The sequence below is a fragment of the Canis lupus genome, chromosome 11, assembly GCF_048164855.1.
Source record: "Canis lupus baileyi chromosome 11, mCanLup2.hap1, whole genome shotgun sequence".
Taxonomy (NCBI): domain Eukaryota; kingdom Metazoa; phylum Chordata; class Mammalia; order Carnivora; family Canidae; genus Canis; species Canis lupus.
In genome coordinates, this window is record NC_132848.1 from 35965574 (window position 1) to 35988329 (window position 22756).

General features: G+C 33.9%; 1 protein-coding gene across 1 annotated transcript in view; it reads right to left on the bottom strand.

The window, feature by feature from the left end:
• The window catches only part of WASHC4 (WASH complex subunit 4), a 53950-nt gene that overhangs the window by 3911 nt on the left and 27283 nt on the right, over positions 1 to 22756 (bottom strand). The window contains exons 16-32 of the mRNA XM_072844258.1: positions 20955 to 21062; positions 20090 to 20236; positions 19888 to 19967; positions 18625 to 18730; positions 17941 to 18057; positions 15843 to 16011; positions 15161 to 15315; positions 13605 to 13679; positions 13229 to 13333; positions 10969 to 11103; positions 8969 to 9077; positions 6803 to 6869; positions 6306 to 6392; positions 3163 to 3310; positions 1411 to 1507; positions 701 to 897; positions 321 to 417 (exon numbers count right to left, since the gene is read on the bottom strand). Of these exons, the coding sequence (XP_072700359.1) occupies positions 321 to 417; positions 701 to 897; positions 1411 to 1507; positions 3163 to 3310; positions 6306 to 6392; positions 6803 to 6869; positions 8969 to 9077; positions 10969 to 11103; positions 13229 to 13333; positions 13605 to 13679; positions 15161 to 15315; positions 15843 to 16011; positions 17941 to 18057; positions 18625 to 18730; positions 19888 to 19967; positions 20090 to 20236; positions 20955 to 21062 (1999 nt within the window). The remainder of the gene's footprint in view (positions 1 to 320; positions 418 to 700; positions 898 to 1410; positions 1508 to 3162; positions 3311 to 6305; positions 6393 to 6802; positions 6870 to 8968; positions 9078 to 10968; positions 11104 to 13228; positions 13334 to 13604; positions 13680 to 15160; positions 15316 to 15842; positions 16012 to 17940; positions 18058 to 18624; positions 18731 to 19887; positions 19968 to 20089; positions 20237 to 20954; positions 21063 to 22756) is intronic.

Consider the following 22756-nt stretch of genomic DNA (forward strand, 5'->3'; position numbering starts at 1 on the left):
TCCTCCTAATCTGTTCCTTCTTGTTGGACACAAATTAAAGGGTGAAAGAAAAACTAAACTTGTTAAATTTTATTTACATTAAGAAAAGATGAAACTGAATAAAAAGTTACCCCAGAATGAAATGTAAAAACTATGTAAATTTTTTAGTTTCACAAATGATCCACCCAATAGGCTGGACTTTTTTTTAAAAGAAGTCATTTCTAGGTCTAAATTATTTTCCAAAATGAAAAGGAAGCTGGAATTCTGACTGGATAAAATGGGGCAATAGTGGCTACTATTAAAGATGTATTGGTCTTTCCAAATTTAAGCCACTCACTGACCTTTCTCTTTCTTTTCTTGGTTTTCTTCAGCTGCAGTCTTGTCTGCTCTGAAGAAAATTCTTGCACTGCTCAGTGAGAAATAGAGCAACTCAAATTCCTAAGTAAATAAAAAAAATTTAAAATAAAAGCTGAAAATATTTATAGCAAAATACTAAAATTATTACATATCTATTATTTCTAAAAGCTTTAATGGAAATCATAAATATAAAAACTGAACTAAGTAACCCATCTATTTTTAATATCTGAATCAAATGGCTTCCAAATGCCATTCCTTTAAAAATATACTTACTACCACTATTCATCTCACTTATTTAAAAGGGGGCTTCTGTAGGATTAGTTTTTTCAGAAATCAAGCAGATTTGACTATTACTCTTCTCTACCTGTAGACAGACATCCAGGCGCTTCTGAGTGAGATTCATGGTCTGTAGTAGTTTTTCATCTTGACTAGCTGACTGCACATTCTGTTGCTTAGCAACTGCTCTTATCTCCTTCAGGTACTTCTCTCTAACAGACTGGAACCAGTGAAGTGAGTCAAATTCCTGGTACTGATCCAAAAGCTTCAAAATGTAAGCCACACCTGCAGTCATTAGCAAAATCAAACCTAATTACAAAGAGTACAGAAGCTGTATTCTACTCTTTAAAAAAAAAAAAAGAAGAAGAAGAAGATGTGAAAGTATACAGAGAACTAAAAATGAGCCAATCAAGAAAGAAAGAAATGACAGGGCTACGAAAATCAGAGAGAACATGGATGGAAGGTTAGGAAAAAACTTCCACTGCTTAAGTAGCCAGCAACTGAGGAAGCTACATGGAAACTCAACACAAGATGCTAAAACTCTAAAACCACAACAAAATCTAAATATTAGCTCTGAGACCAAGTGATTAGCAATACCAAGGGGGCATGAATGACAGTTATAAAATGATGGTAAACAGTACTAGTAATCAAATGGCCCAAGTACAAAATAAAGAATAACTACTGCTCAGGAAATACAAATCTACAAAGAGCACACAAACCTGTTAAGCAAATGTTTCTAAAAATCCATGATAATAAATGAACTTAAAATTATTGGAAAAACAATTGCATTAAGCTTACCCATGGCAAACCCATCATCAGTGAAAGCAGCTCCAATTTTATTTTTTTTATTCAATTTCTCCTTGCAGCTAATGGAATGTTCTACAAAGTTGAGGGTCTAAAAAGATAAAAGATCTTAGAAAAACAACTCTCAGCAATGACAGAAACTCTGTACAGCTGCACTATCCAATACAGTAAGCCACTAGCCACATATAGCCACTGAGCACTTGAATCATGGCCAGCAAAACAGAAGAACTAGATTTTTTTTATTTTATAGCATTTTAATTATATTTAAGTAGCCACTTGTGGCTATATATGGATAGCACAGCTCTAAAGGGGGTAAAGAGAGACCTATTTAAAAATAACTGTGATACACTGTGAAAACTACTATAATAACCTATACTGGAAACAAAATACCAAATTTCACTTTTTTGCCTGTAAAACTCACTTGGCAATTAATCACAGATTTGTGAAATCTCTACCAACTGTTACTTACCTTTTTTTAGATAGCTCATTTATGTTTGTCTTTTTTCTGGAATTGGATGATAAACTCAAGCACAAGGATGGTGCCCTATACTTCTCTGTAGTGATTTTCATCCTCCCATCACTAACTGAATTCTGACAGCTGCCCTGCAAAAAACCCACTTTTCCTTAAACTCACAATTTCCTGTTTACTATGGCTTCAGTATACTGTGCTTCAAATTAAAGAAACATGATGAGTCACCCTCAGCTAACTATACTGTTATCAAAGTATAACTAAGATTTGCTTCCAGTTTGACACTGTTTTAGGATGAAAAGATAATGTTTAGTAGGTGAATATGGGCATTTTTGCTATACCACAGAACATATAATTATGATAAAGCATTAACAATATAATTAGGATATATCATTAAAAATAAACATACTACAAAACAGGAGAAAAGAACATTTCAAAGAAAAAAGCTGTCCACAGACTACCCGCTACTTTCAAGGGATAATAATGGTAGTAATATGTAAGAAGATATGTGTTAACAAGTCAGGCATATTTATGAAAATTTATTACTCTTATCAAAATTAGATGTAATCAAAAGCTACAACTGTAGTATTTACTGGATGACAGGCACTGAGGAGGGCACTTGACAGATGAGCACCGGGTGTTAATATGTTGGCAAATGAACTCCAATAAAAAAAAAATACACAAAAAAAATTGTAATAAGTTACCCATTTACAAATTTTAAAAAAGAAGTTTTATTATAGAAGTCTGTAGGGAACCATAACTCTTACTGCTAGTATGTGCCTCTCTAATCTGAGCAGTACACACAACATATATTATGAGAAAACACTTAAAATTTAGTCTAGATGTTAGTATTTACTACTGAATAGAGAGAAGTTGTCCTTATAAACAGTAATACTTTTAAGAGATGTGTTAGAAAATACTTCATATTGTAACAGTTAAAAGTTAGTCTACATTAATCACTTAAAATGATTATATAGTATAATCAGCCCAAAGATTATATGTGGTATATATATATATATAATGGAGTACACTCAATTTAAATAACACAAGGATTTTTCTAGTAGTTACTAACAAATAAAAATCCGTATCAACTATAAGTAAGTTTTACTCTGCATAGTTAGTTAAGTAAAATTCCTAGCCACATTCACTGAGATCACACTTAGATTTTACCTACAACCAGAAAGAACAGAGTCTATGTGCATTTCCTTCTATAAAGGAACTAGATCAATTTACTAACTTTTTTTAAAAAATTCACTTTGGAAACTAAAAATACTCACCAGAGGGGGAACAATGATATAGAAATTTCGAAGATGTATATTCTTTGGCCTTCGAAATTCTGGAGCAAAAACATCTACAAGCATTTTGAAATACTCTGTGCCTTCGGCAGAATTTCGTGTATGATCACTGAGGACTGAATCCAAATGCCTAAAATACAAAACGTTATTTACCTGATTCCTTTCTCAGAAGAAGGAATAGCTTTTAAAATTAATTAATTTTAAAGAGACACAGAGACAGAGTGTGTGAGGAGGGGGTGGGAGATAGGAGGAAGGACAGAAGGAGAGAGAGAATCTTAAGCAGGCCCCATGCCAAGCATGGAACCTGACATGAGGCTGGATCTCACGATGCCAAGTTCATGACCTGAGCCGAAATCAAGTGTCAGACTGACTGAGCCAACCAGGAGCCCAAGAAGGTATGGCTTTTTAAATCCATCTCTCATCACTTTATTTATTTTTTAAAGATTTTATTTATTCATGAGAGACACACAGAGAGAGGCAGAGACATAGGCAGAGGGAGGCAGGCTCCATGCAGGGAACCTGATGTGAGACTCGATCCTGGGCTGGGATCACACCCTGGGCTGAAGGCAGGCGCTAAACCACTGAGCCACCTGGGCTGCCCAAGTTATCTACTTTTAAATGAATGACATCAGTTAATAAAAGACAACAGTTCTGATTTTGTTCTTTGACATACAAGCCACAAACTAATCATTTAGTCCTTGTGGCCCAGGACTTTAAATGTATTATTAACCATACATGGCTTCTATAATTCTTAGCCTAAAAAAACTAGGCTAAGAAATTATTTCAAATCAAATCTTGTTTTGGGGCCTTATTCCCATAAATACACATACACATTTTTCACTTTTTTTTAAAAAGATTTATTTATTTATTCATGAGAGAGAGAGAGAGAGAGAGAGAGAGGCAGAGACACACAGGCAGAGGGAGAAGCAGACTCCATGCCGGGAGCCCGACACGGGACTTGATTGCAGGACTCCAGGATGGCGCCCTGGGCCAAAGACAGGCGCCAAAACCGCTGAGCCACCTAGGGATCCCCTTTTCACTTTTTTTATTTAAAAAAACTTTAAGCCTACTGAAAAGGCTAGTATACAGCCTTTTAAAATAGCCTAATAAAATGTTAAAATATAGTGTACTAGACACCTATTTACCCTTCACCTAGATTCACCATTTAACATCCTCCATGTTTTTCTTTTTCCCAAAACATTTCAAGTTGGCAGATCTCATATCACTTAGCCCACAAATGCTTTAATATGAATGTTAAGAATCAAGACATTTTCTTACAAAGCCACAATATATTACATCCCAAAATAAACTACAGTATTATCTAATGCACACATGCTCCAATTTTCCCAATTATCCTCCAAATGTCCTCCCCACTCCCATCTAAGATATGATTAAGGATTACCCACTGCATTTGGTTGTCAGGTCTCTTTAGTTTCCTAATGTAGAAGAGGCTCCTTGCCTTTTTTGTCCTTTATGACAAGTGACATTTTTTAAGCGTCTAGGCCAGGTATTTCATACAATGCCCCACACTCTGAATGTCTCTGATGGTTTCCTCATAATAAATTCAGAGTAAACCTTTCTGGCAAGAATACAACCCAGGGGCAGCCCGGGTGGCTCAGCAGTTTAGCGCTGCCTTCAGCCCAGGGCGTGATCCTGGAGACCCGGGATCGAGTCCCACTTCGGGCTCCCTGGATGGAGCCTGCTTCTCCCTCTACCTGTGTGTTTCTGCATCCCCCCCCCATGAATAAATAAATAAATAAAATCTTAAACAAAAACAAAAACACCCACAACCCAGGTACTGCCATTACAGCGCAGCAGGAGGCCCCATCATGTCAGTGCGTCCTGTTAACTGGGGATCCTATGTCTGATCACCTGGTTAAGGTAGAATGTCAATCTCTAAAGACAGTTTTCCCCTTTGTGCTTATTAAGAAATTTGTGGGATAATCTTCTGACAGTGAATGAATATTCTGTTCTCCAAAACTGTTTTACTGATGATTTTTGTCTGATTTTAAGCAATAGAATGGTGGTTGCAAAACAGGGATTTCTCCCTTTATCTGCCAGTCCCTTCTATATCTATTAGCTGACATTCTTCTGTAAAAAAGGAACTTGCCCTCTGCTCAACTTTTCTTATCACTAGGGCTCATGGTTTCTTTTTTTATTCAATGCATTATAATCAATTTCTACCTTTATTTTATTAATTAATCTTTTGAGAGAAAAAGAGCACTTAAGCGCACAAGTAGGGGGAAGGGTAGAGGTTGAGAAGGAGATACAGAATCCCAAGCAGACTCCCTCCTGAGCTCAGAGCCCAACAGGGACTGGATCCCACAACCCTGAGATCATGACCTGAGCCAAAATCAAGAGTTGGATGCTCAACCGACTAAGCCACCCAGGCACCCTTACCGTTATTCTTTTTGAGATTCAAACTGTCTCCAATTTGTCCAGGGGTGCCCCTTCATGCCTGAGTCAAAACACTGCTATAATCTTAATAATAAAACTTGGGAGTTTTCTAAATAACAATTCTACATGCCTCCCTCAAGTTGTAAGTTGTGTTCAAAATTCACCACTTACTCAAGTCTGTACATCTGCAATGTCCAATAAGATAGCCATGAGCTATCTAAATTTAAATGAAATAAAATCTTAACTTCAGTTCATCCCATTAGCCCTATTCAAGGGTTCAACAGCTGTATGTAGTAATGGTTACTGTACTAGACAATGCTACTCTAGATTATATGAAATGAAGGACTGGTGTTCTAGAACTCTATTAGGAAACAAATATTTTTAAAAAGTTAAATAGGTGAAATGAATTTTATTGAGATACTTGGCATTTTTTAAGATTAAATCTTCAAAATTAATTATAACTTTATACTTCAATACATTTCAATTTGGACTATTCACATTTCAGGTGCTCAACAGCCATAGTGGCTACGGGCTACTACATTATATCATGTTCTAGAAGATCCCTTTTTAGAAGTTGGAAAAAATCTCAGAATATTATAGTCTTAAAAAATTGTATCTCACAAAATGAGACCATAACTTGTATAATAAAAACACAAAAATGTTTATATATTACCCTCTCATCTTCCCTTTAAAATGTTTAAATTTAGATTATTCCAAAATTAGATTACCTTGCTGCTTTTAATGTTTCTTCTGCAAGACCTTCTTCTTTTACTAGTTCTTCAAAATTCACAATATCTTCAAGATCAGGCACAAATCTAAGAATTTGGGAAATAATTTTATTAAGTTAAATATGCACAACTATCTATAGAGATACGAAAGTGGTATTGTGAGATTCTATATTTTCAACTCAATATTTGGAAAGAACTCTGTATTTCAGTTATATTATCAATATAATGTATGTATAGGTAATGTTATCTTTAGAACTATTCACAATCTGTAGTGTTAACTATAACTTTAAGAGAAAAATTCTCAAAGATCTACTGTAGTCTTAAAATTAAAGTAAAAAATTTAACCAGTAGAATTAATGGTTTTCTTCCATATTTTACTCAAAGTATATTAATAAGAAAAAAAATCTCTACAATATCATCTATAATAAAGATAAATTTAAATGACATAAAATTTTTAAATGACATAAGCCAGGTAAAAATGATGTTTACACCCATACCTAATGGCATTGCTGCTACAGTGAAGGCCACCAGATCTTATCATTCGTATATAGCCCATAGCATTACCTGAAAAATGATACACATAAATCAGATATTTATACAAATAACTCTAAACTCTTAACAATCAGGAATATAGTCATATATAGCAGTCAATTACAAGGTTCACCACTCCGAAGTACCAAAGCATTCTTTTCTGTTTTACTTTAGCTCTTGCTCCATGAAAGTAAAACTTACGTATTTGTGTGCCTACAATAGAAATATATATACTTAAACACAGCTATATTAAATATTCAAAAAGTAAATGTGACTGACATTTGATAAACAAATTCATTAAATGCTGACTATATTTTTAGAAAACATTTTAAAATTACTTTGTCAATAATTTCCTCATTCTCACATTGAATGCCCACCTCTCTCTTTTCCTCTCTCTCACCCCCACACATGCAACTGGAAGTGATGTCGAGAAATCTTTATTTGATGCCTCCAAATTACATCTCCAGCCTGGACTACTCTAGGTTTGTTTAATCCAATGCCGATACCTACATAACTAAGAAGAATTTTTAATTTAATATGTTCAAGTCAAACTCAAGATCTTCACCCTATTATAATTTCCTATCTCAGAAACTGACATTTCCATCCTTCCGACTGTTCAGGCAAAATGTCTTGAAGTCATCCCTGACTCCTTTCTTTTATACTTCATATCTAATCAATGGGCAAATCATAATGGCTCTACCTTCAAAATGTAGCCAGAATCCCACCACTTTTCACATTCATAGCTATGACCCTATTCCAAATCACCACATCTCCTGCCTATACTTCTGCAATATGCAAACACCTCCTGATTTCCCTCCTTCCACCTTCAGCATTATGCTTCCCAATCTTTTACCTACATAGCAGCAGTGCTGGTGGTTCTTTCCAAACCAAGTTGGAACATATCCTTCCTTTTCTGAAAACTCTACAATGGCTTTCTATCTCAATAAAATCCAAATCTCTTACATAGTCAACAAAGCCCTGTGTGATCTTGCCCCTTGCTGCTTTCTATATCCTGCCCTACCACTCAGGACTTTACTAACTCCTCCATTCTGGCCCCGACTACTTCCCTAAAATGCTAAAGACTTAGGACTCTGGCACTTATTTTTGACCTCTCTCTGGTATGCTCTTGCCCTGAATATGCACATGGTTTATTCCCTGATGTTATCTAGGCCCCTGCTCAAATGTCACCTTAGAACTTTCTCTAAACATCACCGAATAGCACTGTCCAGAAGTATTACATCTCCTTAGCCAGCACTTAACACTGACATATTCTGTATCTTTGTGTTTCTCCCAACTGACATGCAAGATCCAAGACAAGGCTTCTGTTCTCACTGCTCCATCCCTAGAGCCAATATGTCCTGGCACATAGTAGGAATTCAATAATACAGTTGACCCTTGAACAACACAGGAGTTGGGGCACCGAACCACTCCCCGACCCCGCTTAGGTGAAAATCTGCATCCCCCAAAACTTAACTACTAATAGCCTATTATTAACCAGAAGCCTTAACCAATAACATAGTCAATTAACACTTTTTTAAATGTTATGTGTATTATGTACTATATTCTTACGATAAAGTAAGCTAGAGAAAAGAAACTTACTCAGAAAATCATAAGAGAAAACACATTTACAGTACTGTACTATATTCATCCAAAAAATTGCATATAAGTGGACTTTAACAATTCAAATACATGTTGTTCAAGAGAAAACTGTAATTAAACTTATTTGTAAGTAATATAACTTACTTATATTATTAACTTTTCACATAAATTATTTTATACCTTTGCACTTAGGCTGTAACTTCAGGGAACCAGTTTTTAAAGTCCAAAACTACCATGAACAGGGTAAGTACCTAATAAATAGTTCCCAGCTGACTATCATGAGGATATCTGAGATGAGTTAAATGTATTTTTAATTTAATTGAAGAGGTTTTATTTGATACATATTGTCCATCAATTATTTCTGCACCAGCAATCTAATCATACTTTAAAAACTTTTGGTAAGAACATTACTCTAGTGGAATAAAATTGATCTCAGGTACTTACATATTAAGTTGTTGATTTGCATGAGCTATTTAAAGAGAAGGATTCTCGGAATTTGTATTTTATTCCCCAACTCTTTTATAATAACTTACCAATCTGGCTGATGAGTTGCCTGAACTGATCAAGGTAGCTTTGTCCCTCTGGGGTAATTCCAAGTTTTCTGATGCCTCGATTAAATTTTTCTGCTCTTTCAAAAGGATACTAAGGAGATAATTTAAAGACTATCTTTAATAATAAAGACCCCTAAAGCATAAAATGCCTACAAATCAACCATGCTAATACCACTTGCCTTTCTAATTTTGTATTTCCATTGTTTAAAAAAAAAAAAAAATCACTCAAACCTAATAGCAAAAAATTTGTAGTACAAAAACTACCAATGTTCACAGTCAATATAAATTAAATTTCTTTTTGCCACTACCTAAGGGAAATAATTTTTTTAAAGATTTTATTTATGTATTCATGAGAGAGAGAGAGAGAGAGAGAGAGGCAGGCGCAGAGATACAGGCAGAGGGAGAAACAGGCTCCATGTAGGAAGCCCGATGTGGGACTTGATCCCAGAATTCCGGGATCACGCCCCAAGCCAAAGGCAGACGCTCAACCGCTGAGCCATCCAGGCGTCCCCTAAGGAAAATAACTATTAAAGCCACCAAATTTAAGTTTTCCACCACCATTATTCATTTCCCAACATCGAACTACTCTATTAGATAGATAAAAGAAACCAATTCTTCTTAGAAACATTTCTTCAGATGCCCAACCATGTTCCTGTGGGCTGAATAGGTATTATATTATATAAATATATAAACACACTCCTTCCCAAATAATACACATTAGCTGAGTAAAAATTTCTTTTTGCCATCACCAATAAAAAATTATTTTTCAACTCTTAGCCAATTAAAAGTTAGGAAATTACTCATTTTATATTAATAACAATGGAAACAATTCTTACAAATAATAGAAGGATTATCTCTCTATATACTAGTAATTTGTTCCAGTAAAAGTGAGACAGTTAATAAAATTCTCTACTGGTAACTGTAATCTGTAATTTTATTAGTTATTTTACTAGAAAGTAGTATTTTACTGCTGTATTAAAACTACCAACTAGTTTACTAGGGGGTTGCAATTAGGTAATGTTTAAGGGTAAACATTTGCCACAAATGTGGCAAATCAAATATAAAAGCCATCTAAGCATGTTGTTGGTTCTCCATCTGCATGGCTAATGACTCTATACTAGTACCACTTACATTTCTCTTTATTATTAGAAAACTCAGCCCAGAGGGTGAAGGGAAAATAGCATTTTTATAAATTATGGGTGGGAGTAGCAATTGGTGCAGTATTTTTAGAGTGCATAGCAACATGTATCAGAATTTTAAATATTCATATTCTGTACCCTAGAAATTTCTCTTCAAGCAATTCCCCTTTCAGAATTTTAATAGTTTGCAAATACACAGAGATAAATGTGTAAGGATATTACCTGCAGCACTGTTCATAACACTAAAAAATCAGAAAACCTAAATGTCTGTCAGTTGGAGAAGGTTAAATAAGCTATGGTATACATCCTTACTATCAACTATTAAAAAGAATGAGGCAGATCTATGTGTCGAGACCTGTGATAAGCATACTGTAAAATAATCTGTGTAGTAGTATTACATCATTTTTCTTAGGAATAAAGCAGTACATGTAGGTACAAATAGATGTTTATCACACAAACATCTAGAAGCATCACATGACATTAACAGTAACTGCCTACAGAGAATGGAATTGGGAGGAAGAGAAATAAGGGAGATCATTTAGTTTATGCAGTCTTTATTGCTTAAATTTTTCAAAGTAAGCATGTTTTGCTTCTGTGTTATTTAAAATAAATAAAGAAAAGTAACATCTTGCTACACTAATCCTTACCCTTTAGACTACAGAAAATGCAAAGAAACTGTAAGGGGAAATAAAGAAACTTGGAGGTCAGATCCAGGAGATATTATTGTGAAACATAATAAATCTAAAACTTTACTACCAAGCCTCATAATGAACTTAAGCATAAACATCTGCTATGTACTCAACAGTGGAATCAACATATCTTAAAAAGAATATGTAAAAATACCTTATGATCATTTTGGTCCTTGACTTCCCTGAAAAAACGAATATCTTTAATCAATCTAGATTTGATATGTTCATCATACATAAATTGGCTGAATATATAGAACTTCTTTTTCAAAAACTGGTAGGTGAAATTAACCTATAAAATTAAAATACAAAAAATTGGACAAAGTTAATATAAAAATCTCAAATCAATGTGGCTGAAGAACAGTTATCAATAAACTCTAATTTATATGAGTTTTCATAAAGTCTAATAATTTACAAAGTCTAATTCACACTGGAAATAAAATAGATGAAGTTTTTTTATTGCCCAAGTTTACAGAACTTTCTATAAGCTTCCCTTAAATATTTTAACTACATAAAAGAGGAGATTATTCTAATAGAACAAAGAGTTATTCTTAGAATCCAAAAACCAGATTCAACACTCTAGATTTTGAGTCATAAACCACAATCAAAAGTTTCTGTTCCTCCCTCTATAAGACTTCTTATTACAAATCTACATGTCTAGAATGATAATAAAGTAACAAACACAGTGCTCTTTGAACTTTCCTGAAGGAAGACCTTTAATTATTTACCCAGGAATATTTTGAGCACCTTTTATGTGCAAGGCACAATCTATCTGCTCTCACACTAGACATGATGCTTGTCATCATGAAGTCTATATTCTAGCAGGAGCAACAGACATTTTAAACACAAATATTTTAAATAAATTATTAAATCTCAACCATAATAATTCATACAATGAGAAGTGCCAGTGCTTTAAGAATGAAGAAAAGGCCCTGACCTAGATTCAGAAAACCCTGAAAAAGTTGGATTTGAGCTGAGAGTAAAGCCATAATAACATAAGATTACTTCTGACCTAGATGGAAGCCTGTACTAATTTTTATCTCTTCCAGCCTCAAGAACTACTGTGTTTGGCAAACAGATGCCATTTTTAACAGTCTTCATTTACCCAGTTTTAGAAATGGGTGCTTTCTCTTAACTCTTCTTGTGGCTTAAGTGCTGCTTTTTCTTGATCTCCTTACTAGTAGTCATCTTAGTAGAAATAGTCTCTTCTTTATCCTTCCCGCTCTTAATAATGGGTAACTGCCAGTCTCTGATCTGGTCTCTTCTATACTCACTTTGTCATCACCAGACACTGGGAATGTACATTCATTACTGTGATCAACTGATTAAGGACTACATATCCCTTGCTAGAGTAAAAAACACCATGAGAGCTGGAACCATTTTTCTCACCACAGTAGCAAGCACAGTGGCTCAGACATGTAAAATATACACATAATTTTATTTATTACATGAATGAGTATCTGACAGATGAGTTTAAAGAAGAGTTTATTTTTATCCTGAAAAGTTCAGATATGACCTCTACATGAATGACTCCTTATTTTAAGTTATAAACTCTGTCTCATTTCTATATTGGTAATCACTAAAATAGAACTCCAATCACATCTCTTATTAGCTCAAATACTATAATGGCTCCCCCACTGAATATTAAAATGGTCCCCATGTAATTTCCAGTTACATACTCCTCCCTATTCCCTTACTTTCAAACATGTTTAATCATATTTTACTATTTAAGCATTCATATTCTTCTTTCCTCAAGGAGAAATTAAGTGTACCCTGAAAACCAGGTAAATTCAAAGACTTCTCTTGTCTGCAGAAGAAAAAATACCATACAAATTCAAGTGATTCCCTCAAGTTATTGCCCACTTCTAAGATTCAAAATATTTTTAGTAAATTTCTACTTTTATGGATATCAAATAATCAGTAAGCTCCCCCCAAGACTGATGTTAAATAAACTGCTATTGATGATTTGTTTGCAAAAGCAACTCTCCAAGAATATCAGACAATCCACCCCAGATACATGTATTTAGCCAATGTGCTCAAATTTCCAATAGTGTTCAAAATGATGATCCTGAGATGGTAAGATATTCAAATATGCCTTTTGTATCACAGAGCTTCCATCATTTCTGAACACAATTTTAGTGCCATTTTTTTCTTAAGATTTTATTTTTAAAAAAGCTCTACAGCCAATGTGGGGCTCAAACTTACAACCCCAAGATCCAGAGTTGCATGCTCTACCAACTAAGCCAGCCAGGCGCCCTCCAAACATTTTAATTACACCAACCAGAAGAATGGAAATTCAAGTATAATATAAACAAGCGTAGTATGTGTTTACCAAAATATTCTATGAGAATATTTGCCAAACTACCAACTTAAACAGGAGTCTATTACCAACTCAACCCCCCAAAAAGGGTTCTTACTGTTGTATTCATGATTCCTGTGCCATGTGTTCGAATTGAATTAGCAATATGTCGAATATTAATAGTGTTCAAATGTTTGTTATTGCTTGTTCGTTCAATAAAAATCTGTAATGAAACAAACTTAGGCTAAATAACACAATCCATAGCAAGCCACTGGTCAGTTATACAAAAAATTTTTACAATCTATCTCATTAAAGATAATTTAATTGGAAAGTCATTCAAGAAGATAATATAATCAAAGCAAAAAAACATGATCTCTAAACAATTATTTTCTGCTTATTTCAGTAGTTTTCACCAATGAGAATCAATTCTTTGCCCCTCAGCCTTCCTAATATACATCCACCCACATTTAGAAAAAATTCTAAAACCCACTCACCTGATTGTTGAGATTATAGAGGTATCGAGACACAAATATATGAATATTTCTCATAATTTCCAAAACATCCAGTCCCTACAAAAGAGCCCGCACAGTTCTATTATTATTGAACAGACTTATACCGATATAGTGACTTGCGAACAAGATTTTTAAATTAAAGAAACAGCTATACAAAAGGTAAGACCAAGGGCTAAGGAGCCCTCTAACTGCTACAATCAGGACTATGTCCTTAGGGAAACCTGGCTGCTTATTATCTCATCCCTTTTGTAAAAACATGAACAGTTATGTTTAAAATTTCAGAGATTCGTTACCCAATCATTTCCCCACCATTCTTGATTGTATCTGTGTTTCCAAAGATCGTCTATATATGTTTTATTAAATAAACTAATGGCCAGATTCTAAAAGGCAGTCAGGAGATGTGGTGATATTTATAAAATGCATCAGGCACTGGGCAAGGTTCTTTATATGTAATTCTCAAAAAAATGAGGTATTAGTCTTCTGTAATTCCACAGCTGAGGAAAATGAAGCTAAGGGAGTTCTCCAAGGTCAAACAGCTAGGAAGAGGCAGAAGCCAGGGATTTCTACAAAGTCTGATTTTGAATCCTTATGCTTCTTTTAATTACACTAAACCACTTTTAATGTACAGGTTACCTATTAAGAATCCTTCATTCTTCAGTTATTATTCTAATGCCTCACAGCATCATATAAATTGTCCCATAGCTCTTCTAACTGGGGCTCAAAGAAGTATCACAGTACCCACTGAAGTTTTTATTATCGTTTTTCTCATGTTTAGACCTAAAAATCTGTTTACTCACTTTTTCTCCCACTAGGTTATAAGGACATGAGCTAAAATTGTTTATTTTTATATCCCAAAATATAGTTCAGTGCCTAGCATCTTTTCAGTAAATACTAAATGTACAAATGAATGAAAGGATATACAAACTGATCTTGGAAATGCAGTAGAATGGAAGAAAAATTGTGATCCTTAAATTTCAGGACTGAATAAATGTTTCTTGATAATATTTCTGGGTTTTCTTAGAAAAAAAATACATGTAAATTAACTGAAAACATAAACTTTTGCACTCGAGATACTGCCAATTGTAAATTAGCTCACTGAATTAGCAAAATTAAATGCTTCCAGGCAGTTATCATTTTAAGAATATATTTATAATATATACATTTAACTATTTCTTCCTAAAACATTAAAGGTTATATATCTAGGTTTAAAATCTTTAGCTATGATCTTGATTAAACTTTTTACAATTCTGCACAAGTCACCTCACTAGACCAATGTTTCTGAAACACTACATCTAAATCTATGCAGATTTCAGATGTTCAACAAAAGGCAAACTATAAACAGAAAGCTTATGGTAAATTACTCATGAAGAAAATTAGCACCATCTAATTTTCTATTCTTGTCAAGCATATCATTTTTATAGCAAATATTTTCTTGAGATGTAAACATATGCTAAATAAAGTAAAAAAAAAAAATAGACTACTCAGAGAAACACTATTATGCTACAAATACACTACACGAGAAACACTTTATACTGTACCTGTTCCAAAGTCTGACTAGGAAGATGAGCTTCTGTCATAACCAATCCATAACGCTGGGTAGCTAAATTTCTCATTTCACTGTAAGTGGCCCAATCATGAAGAGCTACTGTTGTTAAATTGTAGAAGGTCTTGTCTAGGTAGTGAGTTACATAAGCTACCAAAAAAAACAAAAAATAAAAAATGTTTTGATTCATGAAAAAGTAGAAAAGGAAGAGAAATGAAACTTATGGAAACAACTTGTCTTTGAACATTAAATTTCTTCCTTTAAAATAAGGTACTAAGGGATCCCTGGGTGGCGCAGTGGTTTAGCGCCTGCCTTTGGCTCAGGGCGCGATCCTGGAGATCCGGGATCGAATCCCACGTCGGGCTCCCAGTGCATGGAGCCTGCTTCTCCCTCTGCCTATGTCTCTGCCTCTCTCTCTCTGTGTGTGACTATCATAAATAAATAAAAATTAAAAAAAAATAAAAAATAAAAAATAAAATAAAATAAGGTACTAAAAATAAATAAATAAATGAATAAATGAATGAATGAATGAATAAATAAAGCACTAGAAGAAAATAAAAACAAAAAGGAATTAAAGAATAAATGAGTAACAAAAATATCCTCAGAGTTTTGTTTTTTAATAGTTAAGGGCAAACAGACATAGAGTATGATTTTAAGAAGGAAAGCAGAACACTCACCTCGAATGTCAATAAAACGATTGAAAAATCGAATTGGATTCAAAGAGAAAAAAAGGGCCAGGTCTTTCATGCCAACTTTGAAAGGGTTTCGGTCATCCAGCTTTAAATGAGTGTGCACAGAAAGTCGCAGATCCTTCTCTATTTCCTTGCATAATTTGTCCAGTAAATGCTATTTACAAAAGAATACTTTAATTTTTCAAAATGATACTCAAAAAACAAAACAAAACAAAACAAAAAAAACAAAAAATAAAATGATACTCTAATTGCATTATTCCACTAAGGCATCTATGCTTTGACCATTAGCTTTATAATCAGTGCAATGATGAAAAAAATCTGTCAATCTGGTTAAAGAGTCTAAATAAGCTATGGTAAAATACTACTTTTATTGACAAAGTGAAAATTACTTTGTCCTTCATTTTATTTTATTTTTTTGAAGATTTTTAAGTGGGGCACCTGGGTGGCTCAGTCGGTTAAGTGTCTGCCTTTGGGTCAGGTCATGATCCCAGGATCCTGGTATCCAGCCCTGCATTGGGCTCCCTGCTCAGCAGGGAGTCTGCTTTTCCCTCTCCCTCTGCCACTCTCCCTGCTTGTGCTCATGCTATCTCTGTCAAATAAATAATAAAATCATTAAAAAAAGTAATAAAGATTTTCAGTAATCTCTACTCCAAATGTGGGGCTTGAACCCAAAGCCCCAAGATCAAGTTACACACTTTACTGACTGAGCCAGGCAGGCACCCCTGTTCTCCACTTTAAACAAATGATTTTTTGACCAGGGAGCAGGTAAATAAATTCTAAGTTTCTATTTTCAATAATACTTAAACCCTTGAGAAGAACTTCAAAAGCTAATGTCTGATGACTTAATTAAAAGGAATATGAATATGCAATATAATATTTATGGAAACCAGTAACAAAAAAGGAAATGCCCTGAAAACTACCAGAAGACATTTTTAAAAAGCTTCCTTATATGGGTGCCTGGATAGCTCAGTCAGTTGGGCGTTTGACTCTTGATTTCAGCTTGGGTAGTGATCTCAAGGTCATTGGATGGAGTGCCACTGTGGGCTCCATGCTCAGCAGGAAGTCTGCTTGGGATCCTCTCTTTCCCTTTCCCTCTGCTGCTCCCTCTGTTATCAAATAAAAAAATAAAATCTTAAAGGTTATTACAAGCTTCACTTCCTTATAATAATCATTTTTTAAAAAATCATAAAATTCACTGTAAAATAAAATTGATCTTTTCTGGTCTATCATGAAGTTCTAATTACACATGTTCTAATTACATGTATGTTATTTTTAAATAAGAATAGTTAATACAAGAAATTATACAAAATTTTTCAATTTGTCAAACCTGAATATGGTTTACATTGTGAAGTTTACTTGTTTTTAATCTCTCCTTCCATATAATATTGCTAGATGAAAATTTAAAGGTATCAGTGTTTATAATACGCATTCCATTAAAATAAGAAGGCATATACTACACTGCATTTGAATTATTTGTAACACAAGTAAATCTTTTAAATTTAGGAAATTTAAATGAACAGTAAATTTTAGTCAGTAGCTCTGCAAATAACTCAATAAAATATTGGTAGTTAAGTTGCAATAACTGCATTACCCCACTAGTAGCACTCAATATTCAAACCAATTTTGCATTTTTATTCTTCTAATAAACAGAATTTTAAATTCAAGTCTACTATTTACTAAAGTGAAAAAAATTTCCCAAATTCTTGTCTGAATTTTTATATAAAAATTAGGAATTGGGGGCCCCTGGCAGCTCAGTTGAGCATCCACTCTTGATTTTGGCTCCAGTGAGGCTCCACACTAAAAGTTTGCTTGTCACTCTCCATCCCCCTACCTGTGTGTGCTCTCAAATTTTAAAAAATATTAAAAAAGAAAATTAGAAATTACAGACCAATTTAGCAAAATAGTGATACTATAACTAAAAAGAGATCCTTTGTTCTAGACAGTGATTTATAAATAATTTATATTATTACTTATATAAAAAATGAATATATGTGTAAATGAAAGCCTGCTTCAATCCAGGTTTTCCCAAACACTGAAAAACTTAAAACATGTATTTGGAATGCAATCCCGAATATGATGTTACCTCGTTTAAAATTTCCATAATTTCTTTGTCATAGCAATCCAGAAGTATTTCATAGGACTCTAAATGCCTTGCATGCATCATGGCAGGTACACAGTCTCGTAAAGCACTGAACATGTACTAAGAGGAAAATTAGAATGTTCATGAATTTAGAAAAACCAGAGCTCTAATTAAGAAATATCACAAGGGGGAAAAAAAGAAGTATCACAAAAGTTTATCTTTAAAGACAAAATCTCAATCTGAAGGGTTTTTTTTTTCACATAACTGTCTTACTTTCCTAAACAAGATGAGCCAGATTTTACTCTCTAAAGTGAATACGTTAAAAAAAAAAAAAATTGACATTCACTTATCCTTTCTTGTCTTGAGCATTCAAATACTTACTTCCATAAAGAAACATAAAGACCTGAATAATATATACCTTGCTGACAAGTAAACGCCAAACTATTGTGACATAAACTAAAATCAAGTGAAATGAGAATGATTAGGAATATGAGTAAAAAAGTTAAATAGATTAAAATTAATATCAAATTTAACTACAGGTTAAATGCCTATTAAACATAGCATTGTAAAAACATTAGCAGTAAATTTTAAAATGATTAAGTCAAATGATTGTATTTAAGACTAATTAGAATGGTTTGTACAATAACTAAAAATGATGGACTATTTTTTACATTATTCTTCACTTACATGTAATCTGGCTGCATCAACAGCATGTTCATATACGTCATCTAAATAAATTGGGAAGACAGCTCGATGCCAGTATAAAAAACAACAGTCACACTGTGTTTGGACTCTACAATATAAAGTAGTAATTAGTGGTAGCAAAATTGAAGTACCTCCTCCCTGCCCCCAAAATAATGAAAGGACCATCATCTTACCATAATGGTAAGAGCTCAATCTTACTTCCGTATTCCCTGTATCACTTAACCCAATATTAGTACAGAGAAAGCCACAAAATAATATTTTTCAGATTGAACAAGGATAACAAAACACTCCAATATCTAATAGTCGGAATTCTGCACAGATGCTTTAATTCTAAAGCATACTTGAAAAATACACATAACTTACAAATAGTTTAAACTTTTCAATATTATTTGATATGACTGAACTTACAACACTTGCAACACACATGCCATTTTACCCGTCTCAAGGTGGAAAAGCAGAACCTTTTTAAAAAATTGTGAACAAAACAAAACAAAAAACAAAAACCCAGTTACACTTAACCTGTCTATAATCTTTGCCAAGTGACTATTTCATGCCATTTTGGGACAACAAAATGATCATTAAATATCTTGTAATGAAGGCGGCTATTTCTTCCAAAGATAGAAAGTTAAGTGCTACTAACTACAAAAGTCTCAGCTTCTCAGAACAAAAATAGTAAGTTTTATAGAAGTTAAAACATTAAGTTTTAAACATTAAACATAAAACTATACTATAACCTTAATTCACCTGAGAATCAAAACTCAGAAGACTCATTTTCCCTTCAAGAAACATACTGCTTCCTAAATAAAAGGAAAATAATAAAGTCACAACACTTCCAAAAAAGAATTCATTTTAGTGACTTCCAATTCATATGTCAAAATAAAATTACAGAATGTGACATGTGACACGAAACTCGAAGTCTCTTATAGATTGATGAAACCTTGTTATAAAACAGCAATTTTAAAAGCCCACAAGGCTAGTGGAGGATCACAGCAATCACTGTGCATCAGGGCTGGCATGACAGATTCTCACAAGAGTGCTTCCAAAAGCCACCTCCTTACTGTAGGAGTGAAGCTGAAGAAATATGCTCCCTCGTCACTAGCTCATTTTGGTCATGCTAGAGGAGGAGTGACAAGGAGGAACTAATGGTCTCTCTAAGTTATATTTCTTCTTCTTTTGCATGCTAAACAGAAAACTGATGTTTCTATCAGCCTTATCTTTGAAGTATCATTACATATCCCTACTTACCTTTCTCTAAGCTCAGTGATAAGATCCAGCTTTTTCATGACTACTTGGAGTGGAAAGAGTTCTTCATCTTTAAATGTTTTCTTTCAGGAAGGAGAAAAAATGACAGAGAAGTTGCAAAGTAAGGACAGGCTTCTTGGGTCAGTAACAAGAGAATTGTGAAATCTCAGATCTCATTTTCCCTCCATAGTAGCAATACACTTACCATTTGTGTGCCAACACTTAGTGCCAAAGAAACAATAAGTCTCCGTTGCCTTGTGCTTGGTCCATTTAGAGTGTTTTCAGCCAAAACTAAAGCAGAGAGCACATCAAGACGCTGTTCACTATATTTTTTGTCAGAAATTACTCTTTTCTAAAAGATAAAAGGAGAGAAAACAAGAAATAACAGATTTATTTCTGAAGCAGTAACAAAGACTCAGAAGAAAAACTTTGGGGTAATCTTTTCCAAGATGCAATTTTAGACAAACACTTTCCCTGTTCAGCTTCTTCTGTTATGTGCTTTACACTTCTTAACATTGTCATTTAATGCTGTTAGAGACAGCAAATGTATTAAGCATATTTTTAAATTTCCATAGTAGGCTTTTTGAGAGGCAATTCAAGAGAGCAGTATAGGCCCCATTCTAAAATTTCCGTATTTTTTAATAAGGGAATTATTTCTTTAAAAAAAGAGGAATTTTTTTAAAGATTTATTTATTTATTCATGAGAGACCAAGAGAGAGAAAGGCAGAGACATAGGCAGAGGGAGAAGCAGGTTCCTCGCAGGGAGCCCAATGTGGGACTTGACCCCGGATCCTGGGATCATGCCCTGAACCGAAGGCAGATGCTCAACCGCTGAGCCACCCAGGCATCCCAAAGAAAGAGGAATATTTTAAAATTATATGCAATGTCACTTTTTAATAGAGGAGTGCATGCTGCAAGTTCAGAGTTAAGATAACCCTGATTGTTCTAAATATCATAAAATACCACAGAAGAGCCAAGAATTATTATGTTTGAAGGAACAGCGTAAGTATCTAAAACAACAGAAGAGCAAACAAAAAATAATTATGCTGAATATACAATAAACTGCATACCTTGGCCACAGAAATAGAATTAAGAGCCTGATGTTGAAGGTGCTGTGTTATATGTGAAACCGAATCAGCCACAACCATGCTTCTTCTGTAAAACATATGCTCTATTGCCTAAAAAGAACCACAAGTAATGTGAAAATCAGCTTAAAACTTTTAGGCAAATTATAGAATATCTTTAAGACCTTGGGTTAGGTAACGAATTTGTAAATGAGATCCAAAATCACCATCAGATAGGGTAAGATTGTAAACTTGACTACATTAAAATTTAAGAATTTCTGTTCATCAAAAGCCACTATTAAAAAAATAAAAAGGCAAGCTGAAGCATGAGAAAATACCTGCCACACACGAGGGTTTAAGTACTCAGAATGAATGAATGAAATTTTTTTAAAGATAATTTAAATATTTTTAAAATAATTTAACAGAAAACTGAACAAAAGAACTGACTTTTCACAAAAGAAAAAACACAGTTAATAAAACACTTGAAAAAGACATTACTGTCAACAATCAGTGAAGTAAATACCACAAATAAAATAATTTACCTCCCACCCAAAAAAAAGCCAGATAATACCAACGTTGGCCAGTTAGGTAACCACAGGAAGTCTAGTCCACTGGGGAGGTATCTAAACTGACATAGAACAACTATAGGAAACAATGTGGCATCCTCTTGAAAAGCTAAACATGGACATCACACACAACCAGCAGTCCTCCAATAGACCCATAACACCTCAGAAAAACTCCTGCACAATTACACCAAGAAACATATGCAAGAATAGCAACACTGTTTATAATAGCAACAACTGGAAACCACCCAAAGGTCCATCCACAGGAAAGCTACATAGCCATGAAAATGAATGAAGGACAGCTACTCATCGCAACATGTTCAAATATAAAATCCTGAGTTTGAAAAAAAGGTAAGTCAAAAATACAAGAAGTATCACTTCATTAATATAAACTTCAAGAACGAATGGCTTACAGATTCACCCATATCTGGTAAACTAAAATGAAAAACAACAGAATGGGAAGCATAAAATTCAGGACAGTGGTTTCCTCTGAGGGAGTGGGATAAGAGTAATCACAAAGGGACAGTAGGGGGTTTGTGAAAATAGTATTTCTTAAATGGGATGGGTTTTTAAGTGTCTAGTCTTTTTAAAAAAATGTTTATTAAATACATATGCATATACATACATATACATACATTTCTGTACTTATAGTTCACAAAAAAATATAATAACATATCTTAAAGGAAAAAAATGCTAAAAATCTCCAAAAATTTATTTCCGAAGCAATCTAAAGGCATTAGCAGAAATTTGCTAGCATATTTTCAATTTTTACAAAAGGTTAAGTGGAGTTCTCCCGCCTACAAGGGGTTTTTTTTTTTTTTAAAGAGAGCATCCTAAGGAGCTTTATATTTCCAGAAGTATTAAATCACAAGGTCACAGTATTTTCTCTAAATTACAAAATAATTAGCCTCATGTTGACCAGCCTCATGGGCATTTGAACACTATCAAATGGACAAATAATGTCTTTTTTTTCCTTAAGTTGATACACAATGTTAGTTTCAGGCATACAACCTAGAGATTTGACAAGTTTATACATTATGCTATGTTCACCGTAAGTGTAGCTACCAACTATCCCATTACATTTCTATTTCATTATCACTGCCTGTATTCTTTATGATTTGCCTTTTATTCCTTTGACTTACTCATTCCATAACTGGAAGCCTGTATCGCCTTCTCCCCTGCACCCATTTTATCCTACCCTCCATGCCCCGACCCCACAGCTGGCAATCATCAGTTTGTTTCCTA